General features: G+C 39.8%; 1 protein-coding gene across 1 annotated transcript; it reads right to left on the bottom strand.

The window, feature by feature from the left end:
- Nucleotides 1–3945: 3945 nt before the first annotated feature.
- blp (mitochondrial import inner membrane translocase subunit Tim16) lies at nucleotides 3946–5081 on the bottom strand. Its single transcript, XM_067763898.1, has 2 exons — nucleotides 4745–5081; nucleotides 3946–4675 (listed from the first exon to the last, which is right to left on the bottom strand). The coding sequence occupies exons 1-2, from the start codon at nucleotides 4905–4907 to the stop codon at nucleotides 4458–4460; spliced, it is 381 nt and encodes a 126-aa protein (XP_067619999.1). The 5' UTR covers nucleotides 4908–5081; the 3' UTR covers nucleotides 3946–4457.
- Between the last annotated feature and the right edge of the window lie 8099 nt (nucleotides 5082–13180).

The following is a 13180-nucleotide window of genomic DNA, read 5'->3' as shown; positions in this document are numbered from 1 at the left end:
AACTATAATAAGTTTTGGATCTAACAAATACTTTTTGCGCTAGTTCACCTATGTCATTAATCCGATCCACTATTTCAGAGCTATTGAGATTTAAAAAATGAGTTTCACGGATCGTAAAACGTAATACGGGTTCCAGACAAAACGTATTCATAGGCAATCCAAGGACTCAGATATTAGTAAATGCAAGTAATAAGTCTCTAACCCAATCTAAGGCAAAGAAAAGCCTCCATGGTGAGATGTAGAAAATCAGTTTCGATCAGGGATCGTAAAACGTAATACAGGTCCCACATAAAACGTATTCATGAGCAATCCAAGGACTAAGATATTAGTAAATACAAGTAAGAAGTCTCTAAACGAATCTAAGGCAAAGCAAGGCCTCCATGGTGAAGCAAAAACCTTGAAGTTCCTGGAAAGCATTAGAAGAATATTTTTAGTGGGACTGTATTGAAAATATGTATTGTGTTGTGTCTTGCGCCACAATTGTCCGACCTTAAGCAGCAAGTAGCATGGCTACATATTCGACCTATATTAAGTTCTCATGGAACGACCTGATCAACCTATAGTTACGGATGAAATAAGAAAATTGCCCAAGCTATAGGTGAACTTTATTTTTTTTACTTTTTTTCTCGGACGTTGTGGCAGCGCACTGCCCTCAAGTGGCCCGATGAAGAATATAATAATACCGCATTCCTTAATCACTATGATTAGATACGGCACCGCGTACTCAAGTACCATACCCCAAACATAATCAGAGACATTACGTAGCGTAATATAGAACCGTTTGAGGTCTTGCGATTAATAGCATGGATGGTTGTGACCTCTTCTGTGTTTTTGTTGTTGTATTAACGATAAAGACAATGGAGGTTCTGGGGAGTTTTATCCATGTTGATGATCCTTTGACGGAACCCAAGCGGGTTAGGGGATCCGAATATACCCGCGGTAGGTATGCCTGTCGTAAGAGGCGACTAAAATACCAGATTCAAGGGGCTGGGTAGCGCAACCCTTCAGGTTGCCAGCGCAATATATAGCTTCTCCAAACCCAATTGTCAACCTCACCTATCCGCGGCGAATCCTGTTTCACTAACTGAAGAGGCTCTGGCGACCCCAAGCTCCTCATGGAACTTGGGGGTGGAGAGGGAGGGAATGGCCTGAAGGTTTAATGTGACCACATAAATCGTTCCCGAGATTGTCGGGCCAGCACCTTAATGGTGCTGTAGTACCGGAGCGTACCGGATCTGTATCCGGCAAAGGACCATCACATCGATAACACTCCCCAAAGCCTTCGGGGAGCAACCTTATCACTACAACAACAACAACGACATCCTTTGACGGATATAGATCCGGTACTTTCCGGTAACAAAGCACCATTAAGGTTTTAGCCCGACCATTTCGGGAAAGACCAATATGACCATATCAAACCTTTTAGGCCATACCGCCTACAAAACAAATACCGACCATAATGGACATTCACGTCGATTACGCTACGCTCAGTCTTACGCTAACAACAGTCTTACATCCAAAAATACTGAGTGTGATGCTGGATCGGGATCTAAATTTTGCCGAGTGCGCATTCTCAAATGCACCTAAAATCCAGAGGCGCAGAAAAATTCCAAATTCTGCTACCGGCAACACTTGGGGTAAAGATAAAGAAACGCTTATTACCACTTACAAAGTAATTGGCCTTCCGCTTGCATGCACCGCGAACCCAGTATGGTCACCGAGCCAAAAGGATACACACTGGAAAAAACTACAGGGCTGCCAAAACACCGTTCTTTTAGAATTGTTACGGGTTGTCTCCTTATGTCCCCAGAACAGCATCTACACAGCAGGAGGAGTACTCCCCAAAAGGATGAGAAATGAAATGCTGAACACCCAGTTTCTTCTGAATTCCTAGAAACCTGGGTTTCTCAGCAGACATATGAAACTTAAGATGTCATCTGTGCAAGCATTATGAGGAAATACGGCGCCTGAGAATTCAGCAGTATGTAGAAGAAAAGTACAAATTGTTCCTCAGAGATATCCACAAAAAGGTCTCGGACCTCTAAGCCAGGAATTACCCTGTAACCTCATTCTTAAAGTCAAAAACATTAAACTCACAGGAAGACGCGAGTCACTTTCATCAGGATACTGTAATAGGTTAAACTCTTACCTGTCCAGAATCAACCCCGACATGCATAATGTATATCCCGGTTGTAACGTGTCCCGTGTCCCCACATGACACCAACCATCTTTTCAGTTGCAATGTGGAACTTACGCCTCTAACACCCCTTTCTATCTGGTATACTTCTGTTGAAACTGGAAGTTTCCTCGATCTCCCGTTGGGGAATGCTGATGACAATTTGTAAGTAGTGGCACCTGGATTGGCATTGGATGGGACGAAGCACAGTTGTAGCAACGAACGAAAATTTGTACCCTTCTCGCAATGGCATCGCACTCGTGATGGAGTTTCTCTGCAGTCTTATTCCCGGTATCGCAGAGGCGACTGATGCTACTGGAACAGATGCCTAGTTTGTGCAAGTGGCTTTTGAGCTGGCAGTCACTTGCGAATTTTTATCCTGGTTGTTGTTGTTGTTGTATTAACGATAAAGACACTGCCCGTATGCTTTGGGGAGTGTTATTGATGTTGATGGTGCTTTGCCGGATATGGATCCGGTACGTTCCGGTAGCAAAGCGCCATTAAGGTACTAGCCCGACCATCTCGGGAATGATTTTTTTCGCGGATTCGCCGCGGGTAGGTGAGGTTGACAATTGCGTTGGAGAAGCTACATATAGCGCTGGCAACCCCTTGAGAAGGTTGCGTAACACAACCCCCTGAATCCCCTTCCCCTTTCTTTATCCTGGTTGTGAAGTGATTTGTCCTGCCTCTATATCGTTTTATGTTATATCGTCTCAGCAATGCCCTTACTTGGCGTAGCTCTATGGTTTGAATCCAGTGTTAGTTGTAGCCCCAATACAGTCCCCGAAATTTAGAATGTCGGCAGTCCTTTGCCGATTACAAGTCCTGTACGCTCCGATCTTTTATTTTTTTAGGGCAGGCTTTGTGTTCAAAGGCCGATGTGACTGTTTCATTTAGATATGCTTATTGCCACTGTCTATGTACTCTTTTCACAACGGCAGCACCATATGGGCCAACTGATGATTTCTTTGCTCTTTATACATCAGGCAAAATGGAACAAGATACAGCCTGATCATAAAATACGTTGTTGATGCGAGGATGCAAAGCTTTAAATTAAAAAAAACTATAAGGAATTCAGATCCCAAATTTTTTCATAATTGCATATTGTGGCGAATGTTACATCACTAGGCTAGTTAATAATCACGCAACAACAAAAACATGAAGCAACCACTCTCATGTACATGTACACATTAAAGCTAGCCACACTTATGTACAAGGCAACGAAGAGATACCTCACACACACAGATGTAGTCATCAGCCGAAGTTGTTACTCACACATACACACGCATATATGTAGCTCAATTACCAAGCAGGAGATACAGCAGTTCTAGAAGGCGAAACGTCTAGACCTTAGTAGAAATATGCGGACGAGGCAACAGAGAGTATACAAGCAGCGCAAGCTGAGGAATGATTAATCAGTTTTGATTTAAACACGCTATTGGTTGTGAAGTATAATTGTGAAGTACTACTCCCTAAGTTATCTAAATAAAGCTCAGTTTGCAATACTGAATACTGGAGTGATTTATTCAACAGTTTAGCGATTCGACCATTAACAGAAGGTTTCAAATAAGCGGAATCTCCCCAGAATTCATTACAATATTACTGCATGTCTTTTTACATTTTTTGTGGACGTATATGTCTTTGCACAGATCTCCGTTACCGAATATCCTATCGATTTTAATATCGAGTGCTCTGGTCGTACATCTTCATGATTGCCTTTCGCTACTTGATATAATTTTAAACCTTTCATAAACTTAGATGTTACATAATTCTTTGAAGTAGTTCTTTTGTTTTTATTGTTTAAACAATCAGCAATGTAATCGTAACTTACGAAAACGGATCGAAAACTATTTTCACTCAAGCGTTAAAAATTAGACTATCCAACTATTAAAAAAAATCTTAATTATTCTATTATGTACATTCCAGATATACCCCGACCTAGTCGAATATTATACAGGAAATAAGGAAGCAGATATTTTACCATTATATATATAAGGAAACTTTAATTTCTACAATGCCTTTCGAGTTGTATAGGGTAAATATTAACAGAGCATCTTGCAATTCAGAGTTTAGATGCCTGTATTAGTATAAATACATGGGATAATTTTTCAACCATGAGCAGAACAATGAATTATTGTTTGCTTCTTTCTTTCGCAATTTACGTTCGTTCTTTAACATTTCCACGTTCGCTTCAATTTTTCCGACTTATAACAAAATTACTTTCTAGCAAAATAAACCTATTTTTAGACACCTAATTAGTGGGCGCCATCAAAACATTCCCTCACGTTGCACTTTGTTTTGTACGCTTCGCATCCATCTGATGTTTTAATTCTTGATCAATACGTTCTTTAGCACGAAACACTTTCGATTGCAAATAAAAAGAACCACCTTTCGTTTTATCATTAGCTGCAAATAAGTGTTCATAATTTTTGACAATTCTTTCCAAATCTTCTAAATCGTCAATATTAAGTATTTGTTTGGCCTCTTCTATTGTCATGCCTGCAATTTAATTAGAAAAAATAAAATTATTACGTTGCATTCATTTTTGTGAATACTTTTGTTATGTACCAGCTCGAGCATTGGCCTCTGCTCGTTTTTCGCCTTGCGGTCCACCTCCAGCACGACGCGCTGCTTGTTGGGAAGCGGCAATTTCTTGTTTGAGCGCTCTTGCAAAAGCACGGCCAATGGCTTGTCCGCCCAATACAATAATCTGTGCTAAATACTTGGCCATGATTTCTGTTGTCCTTAATAGTCCCTAACTTCTTGTTTATTTTTTTACTTATTTATTAAGGTTTTCTGGCTCCGATATGTTGTGAAATCATAATCTTTCAACAAATGCCTGTCCTTAAATTGACTGTTTATTATTTGACATTACACAATCGTTTATAACCTCAAAAGAATTGACTTTGACCAGATGTTTTTGACTGATAAGAAATTTGTTGCGGCAGTATTGTTTTTTAGCACAGGGTGGACAAAAGGAAACATTCTTTCTGTATAAACACTGATAGTAGAGATGCCGCATACTTTTTAAAAATATTCGAGCGATAACTCAAGCGAGTGATGAAAGAAATATACACGTTTTAAGTTTTATTGGCTCCTATTATGAGCATTATTTGATCTTTGCTGGCTATCGAACATCGAAAATCGAATTTGAAATTGATATTATGACACTTCATCTCTGGCGAAAGTTATTTTATTTATTTATTTATTAAAGTCAACACAGACACAAAGCGGCCGACTACTGGATATAAGATATAATACAAATAACAAGGAAAAAAACATAAGTGTAAAAACAAAATTTTAAGTAAAAACTTAAATAATAAACAATCAAATTAATTAAGTTAAATTTTAATTAATACATAAATCAAATCAAAAATAAAAATTAGTTAGAATTAATATTGAAATAAAATTGACATCTTATTTAAAAATCTTTGAAAAATATCATGCCAGACGTGAGAGTATTTCCTTACGGATAGCAGCAATCGAATACTCAAAACTAATACAGTTCTACAGTTCATTATAGCGCGAGCACCAATTGCGAAGAGTGCTATATTTGGCAAAATTACGCCGTAGAATGGGTAAATGAAAGAGTTACAAAAAACCGTAATATGGAGAGTCCGAAATATGGGGCCCGATCCATAGTTTTTTTTTGGATAGAACACCTTTCTGAGTTGGTGGCCTTCGGCCGCGCTTATAAAAAATAACCCTGGGTGGGTCCGACACCGGTTTGGGGATCAAAACTGAATGCGCGAAGACCATCTTTCTGCATTAGTATGTGTGTGTGTACAACAAATCTGCCAAAAAACAACAACCACATGCAAATTTCAACCGATTTTTTGCTTATATCTTTTGACAGAAAAAAAATTAAAATTTTCGCTTTCGGATTCTAAAAACGGAGATCGAGACGCGTCTTTTGATACCACCTTTGATAATTTTCGATAAAAAGTGGTGCACCGTCTTCTAAAATGTTAGCAAAGAATTGTTTAAAATGTAAGTTTTTGTATTTATGTTCTATTTTTTTTACTACCTAGTAGCAGCTTGAAAGACTGGTTTCAATTATGGAATAAAATCCCCATATAGCAAAAGGAACTTGCACATTATAGAAATGCAACGTTGTTTGATGCAGCTCATCCTCCTCGTAATTAAATTTTATCCATCTTTCACAAAGAAAATTTTCCAAGACATTCAACACCTCTGATAGTACCACAGACACAGTCAGCTGGGCAAGTCCGAGTGAATTTTCGTTTCCAATGCTCAGTTGGTAGTATCCCTGAGTACAATATCGGAGAACTGTTGCCAATTTTAGAATATTAGGAATAGACTTGGCTCTTCTGCATTGCTGCAGCAGTTCATCTGTACTGGACAAGAAGTTTATGAACGCTTCTTTGGACAGTCTGAAGTTTTGAATAAATCTATAAACAAAACTTATAATTTCAACAATTTAAGAACTTATTTAGAAAGCTACACTTACGTGGTGGAATTCATTTCCAAAGGATTTGAAACATCCCTCACCCGTCTTCTACTTCTGGCTAGGTAGGTAGGTTGAACTGGCCGGTCCATGAGGACCTCACATAGACTGATTGAGTCCGTAGTGTTACCAGAAGTTTGTTTTAACGACCAAACTGAAAACCCCTATCAAAAACCAGGATTTATGTTATAAAATAACTCCGTCCTCTTGGCAAATACTAGAAGCTTCCTAGGACCTAAGCCACTTGCTGCTTCTAGATCTGACAGCTGTATCACTCCTAATAGCTGGAGTCTTAGCCAGGCAAGTGCAGGGCATGGGCACAGAACGTGCTCGATCGTTTCCTCCTCCAACCCGCACTTCCTACATCTGCTATCACTGACCAAGCCTAGTTTAAAGGCATGTGACGCCAGCAGGCAGTGTCCAGTCAGAATACCCGTCATGAGTCTACAGTTCTCTCTTTTAATAATAGGAGCAACTGTGTTAGTCTAAGGTTGTAAGACCTTCACATAATCTTCGGCACTTTACAGCCCCGCGCTTGAATCCACGCCTTTCCCGCTTGGTCGATCATGTGCACCTCTCGACTTCGCTTAATCTCGACCAATCTAATTGGGATATCTACGGAGCAAGCTTCAAGATATGCGCCCATTTTAGCTAGTTCGTCCGCTTTTACATTCCCATCTATTCCCATATGCCCTGGAACCCAATATAGATGTATGCTTCTCCCTGTCCCGATTCTCTCCAGAGACTGCTTACACTCTAACACGCATTTAGATGCTGTGCTATGCGAGATTATTGCCTTAATTGCTGCTTGACTGTCAATATAAAAGTTAACACTACTTCTGGCTAGCTCCAGTAAGCTTTTCTCTTCATCTGACGAATCATTTATTTATTTTATTTGACAGAGTTCAGGAAATGCGCTAGTGTAAACTTTTGAATTTATCGAAATTCATAATAACGCTTGCCTTCATCGAACGCGCGTCATAATACCGAATGAAAATTCGTTCGATCAGCTCTTTCGACCAAAGTCGAAGATCGAATTTGTCTCATAATAGGGGCCATTATGTTGTTGTTGTTGTTGCTGCCGAAGCAGTGCTTCGCTCTATCTAATAGGAGCGACTACTCACAAATTGTCATGAACATCTTCTAACAGTAGTCCAAGGAAACTTGCAGTTTCAAAAGGTTGGACCAGATAGAGACGGGTGTTAAGGACGTTGGTTCCACATTGCAATTGGAAATATGGTTGACATTGTCTGGGGACACTTTACAAGGAAGACAGTTGGGGTTGATTCTGGATAGGTAAGAGTTGGTAAAAGTATAGTTGAGGGGTCGACTGCTAATACGCGTCCAAAAATATCGAAAGAAGAGTCAAAAGACGCGTATCGACCTCGATAAAAATAATCCGAAGGCGGAAAATAAAAATTTTATATCTGTCCATATAAGAGTTCTCTACCCCAAGTGCTCCCGGCAAAATAAATTTAAGGATTTTGAGGTACAATTGCGGATGCATGCTTGCCAAAATGTAGCTCCTGATCGAACGTCGCACCCAGGTTTGTTATGTTAGACATTCGGGAGCGTAATTCCATCGACGTGGATGGTTAGGGCCTTTGTGAATATGTCTTCTTCCTTCTCTATGGTTGCATGGATTGATTCTGCGTTAATAATTAGAGTAAAATAATGAGTAGAGTGATATACTGCCAGTGGCACTCCTCATGGAGGAGATTGATGACTTATTAATATTAGTAAATTCCGTTCAATGATAAATGGGTATGAAAAGCCAAAGTGTAATTCTCTACTCCGAATGAAGCTGAAAAAGAACGTTATTCATGGTATGCTCAACCAAAGATCATTAATATTGTGACGAATATTAGTAACACTAAGTGATACTCACATCACTAATCTGATACTAAGTAAAAAAAGCCACAACAATAATAAAGCAAGCTGCCACACTTGTATATACGTAAACAAATTAATCATTATGTCTACACATATGTCCATACAAGCAGCGGAGAGAAACGCACAAACACATGCATATATCTGAGATACTCCCAAAAGTAGGCAATCATTGGTGGAAGTATCACTCACATATACACACGCATATGGCTATGTGAGAAGCTATAATTGTGCATCTGTAGTTATAGCTGAAGAGATTTATAGCTGGTAAACAGTTAGTAAATTCTAGAAGATAGAAACGCCTAGAAGTATGCGAACGAGACATTACAGAGTATAAAAGGAGTTAAAGCTGAGTAATCAGTAATCAGTTTTGATTTAAGCACACTATCTGTTGAGAAGTAGAAGTGTTATTGTGAAAGTAGTCTAATAAAGACCATTTTGCATTATTCAATATTGGAGTTATTTATTGAACAGTTTAGTGATCCGAACGTTAACAGAAGGTCGCAAATAAGCGGAATTTCCCTAAATTCGTTACAATTGGTGTCAGAAGAGGAATTGTTGAATAAAATCCGAAGATTGCGAATACAATTTGGACATGGTAAAGTTGGGTGAATTGAGGATACAGCAACTAAAGAAGGAGTTGGATAGCCGTGGATTGACACCACCGGCAATAAACTCGACCTTCAGGTACGACTACGAGACGCTATGGAGTCGGAAGGAATTAATGTGGATGATGATGTATTTCATCCTGATGGGGACGAGACAACAACAAAAATTGAAGAGAAGAACGGAAGTCCGAGTCCAGTCGCAGGCGGCGAGAATAATGCGATATTGGATTTGTTATCACAGATATCGGCAAATATGGAAACCCAGGAAACACGCATAACAGAAATGTCATCACAAATATGTCATCACAACTGGAAGAGCAGAAGACATACATGGCATCCCAACTGGAATAACAGGAGGCACGTATAGCATCTCAACTGGAATCGCAGGAGAACCATATAACATCGAAGATTGAAGCACAAGAGGAACGACTATCCGAAATGTCGGCACAAATTTCAGCGCAGATCTCTGCACAATGGAAGAGCAAGAGAAGGACTTATTTCTTCGAAGATGGAGGTGCAGGACACAAAAATTTTGCAACTCGAGAACAAAATCGATGCCGAGATTGAAACATTGCGAGGTCATATGCAGGAGTTGCAACTAAATCGCCCAGTTGTTTCAGCAAGCAATACGAAGATAAAAACTCCATCTTTTGACGGCTCTGTTCTTTCCAGGTGTTTAAGATTCAGTTTGAGAAGACCGCATCAGTGAATAATTGGAGTGCTGAAGATAAAGTTGCTGCACTATTCGTGGCATTGAAAGTATCTGCTGCTGAAATCCTACAGACTATTCCCGAGAGAGAGCGGAACAACTACGAAACATTGATGAGCACTTTAGAGAGGCGATACGGAAGCGAACACAGGAAAGAGATATACCAAATAGAGTTGCAAAACCGCTACCAAAAAGTGAATGAGACTTTGCAGAGTTTGCGTCGCATATTGAAAGATTGGCTCATCTCGCCAATGCGGACGCACCCGTGAAATACACCGAGAAGGTTAAAACTCAGAGCTTTATAAACGGAATACGAGATATCGAAACGAAACGAGCTACATATGCGAACCCAAAGCCAACATTTGCTGAAACGGTATTCCATGCACTGACTCAGGAAACTGCCTCAATTTTGAGTAAGCCAGCGTACAAAGCACGCCGTGTGGAGGTAGAAAGGCCAGACTGGGTGAAAACAATATTGGAGGCGCTGAACGGATCGCAAATGCGGAGGGAAAGAGTTATCAAATGCTTCAAATTCGGGAAGCCGGGTCACATTGCACGTCATTGCGATCTTGATCCTAGTGGCTTCAACAGCATGGGTGGTCTAAATAACAAAAGTGGAGGAAATGAGCAAGAGCGAGTAAAATGTAGAGATCGAGAGCTAGCTCCAGCTATTGAATGTCCTGTGATATCTGTGTCGCAAATTGGAAGGAAATCAAGCAGTCTTACCGTCAGAGGGAATGTGGATGGCAAAGTACTGACTGTAGATACGGGCGCATCTCATTCCTTGATTCGATCTGATTTGGTCAACAGGAGAGTAAAGCCATTACCTGGAGCAAGGTTGCGTACGGTCACTGGCGAGTATAACCAAGTCCGGGGAGAAGTGATCTGTGAAGTCTTAATTAGGAAGGTCATGGTTCTATACAAATTCGTTGTGGCGGAGATCGTTGATTAAGCCATATTGGGAGTGGACTTTTTAGACCATGACATCAGGATCGATATGCGGAGAAGGATTATACGCAATGAGAACCAGGATGTGCCACCTAACTTCAGTGTGGAAAAAGGGTTCAGCAGTAATCGAGTACTGGTGGAGAATAGTCGACAAAGACCACGAAAGTCAAAGGTAAAGGTTGATGGAACGAATGGGCCAAACAAAGCAAAATCAAAGATACCTGCGAGAGAAACACTGGCATTGACAAAACCTAATGGACGCATTAAAACGACTGAAATAATTTTCCAGAAAGAATGCAAGGGTGGTTTCAAGCCAGGGCACACTACTGTTGTGAAGCGTCAGAACGATACTGATTATGCAAAGCCAATCCGTCAAGCGCAAGCTCTGCGAAGTAGTTCATTGGCCACAGAGTGTGAGGGAACGAACCAGGGTAATGAGTAGTAAGATGAAACACAGGTTTGACAAGAACAAAAATTCAAAAGGTTTCTTGGAGGGAGATTTGGTACTGTTATACAACCCTCACTGGCGGAAAGGTGTTCCATCCAAATTTTGGTGCAGTTGGGAAGGCCCGTACAAAGTTGGAAACGGATCAACGATGTAGTGTACCGCATACAAACCATTGGCAAACCACGAACAAAAATGAAAGTGTTTCATATGGAAAGGCTGGCAGCATTTAGATCGAGAGATTTGACTGATCGGGATGATCAGACTTGGGTGGAGGGTAGTGTGACGAATATTAGTGACACTAAGTGATACTCACATCACTAATTTGATACTAAGTAAATAAAGCCAAAACAACAATAAAGCAAGCCACACTTGTATGTACGTAAACAAATTAATCATTATGTCAACACATATGTCCATACAAGAGCAGCGGAGAGTAACGCACAAACACATGCATATATCTGAGATACACCCAAAAGTAGGCAATCGTCGGTGGAAGTATCACTCACATATACACGCGCATGCTATGCGAGAAGCTATAATTGTGCATCTGTAGTTATAGCTGAAGAGTTTATAGCTGGTAAACAAATAGTAATTTCTAGAAGATAGAAACGCCTAGAAGTATGCGAACGAGAAACCACAGAGTATAAAAAGAGTTAAAGCTGAGTATCAGTATCAGTAATCAGTTTTGATTTAAGCACGCTATCTGTTGAGAAGTAGAAGTGTTATTTTGAAATTAGTCTAATAAAGACCATTTTGCATTATTAAATATTGGAGTTATTTATTGAAGAGTTTAGTGATCCGAACGTTGACAAAAGGTCGCAAATAAGCGGAATTTCTCTAAATTCGTTACAATATAATAACAGCCACCAGTGTACTACGTGTGGCGAGTAACTCGCTGGAAATTAAAAAAAAATTGATGCCTAATGCTTTTTATGAGGGACATTTTTAATTGTCTCGCATTTATCCATGTCGTGTAGGCAGCTTATGCAAATGTGATTTTTGGAAAGAGAATTAATTAATTAATTAAATACAGTCGGAAAAATAAACACAAATACCCCACGGAAATATATAAATACATTTATGCACATCTCGCCCAAAAAAATACCTGCGATTACCCTAACCAAAAACATTATGCAAAGTAACGAGTTACGTCTCCTATTATATTTATCCTCTTTGGCGCAACACAGTCATTTCACTAGTCTGGTGACAGGCGGTAGACAAAAATAGAAATCAACAGAAGGTTCAGAAGTTGAAAAGGCTAAAGTGGATTCAAATCTGTAATGATAGCAAATTTGACCTACTGACTACGGTAATTGTTGACTTCCATAAATAAAAGTAAAATCATAAACTACCCTTTCTGGGAGCAATGAGAGTGTGTCCTAGGTTGAAAATTTAAATTCAAGCTGTGATGTACTTAAAGCACCCGCAGGTCGATCAGTCTTACCGGCTGCTTAACCCTTGCAGTGTCTTCCTATGATATAGAGAGATCAGCTAAAATGCTCCAAAACGTTACAGTTTCAGAAACCGATGTAACGATCGTCTTTGTCAGCTTGTCTGACATTAGAATCCAACTTGATAAAATCGAAGTTTACAGTCTCGCTGGCATTCATAGGACATCTGATCGTCTGCTATTATTAGGTCTCCGGGCACAGTAATATTGAAGGAAATAAATTTGCTGATGATATTTAAAGTTCCGAAATGAATATATAAGTACGGCCAACACTGAGATGCCTATTAAAAAATACACCATTAGGGTAACTAGGACGACTTGATGTTACCCAACAAGGAGTCGATTCATCACTTTCTCTGCCGATTTCAAGAACTGCAAATAAGACTTCTGGGCGCACCCATTTTTGGCAACTCATCAGATGCGTGTTATCGATGCTGATTAAAAGATATATATATATATATATATAACAACTAACGCTGCATA

The sequence above is a fragment of the Eurosta solidaginis genome, chromosome 1 (assembly GCF_040869045.1).
Source record: "Eurosta solidaginis isolate ZX-2024a chromosome 1, ASM4086904v1, whole genome shotgun sequence".
Taxonomy (NCBI): Eukaryota; Metazoa; Arthropoda; class Insecta; order Diptera; family Tephritidae; genus Eurosta; species Eurosta solidaginis.
Note: the sequence above shows the minus strand (reverse complement) of the source record. Positions and strands in the feature narration are given on the sequence as shown.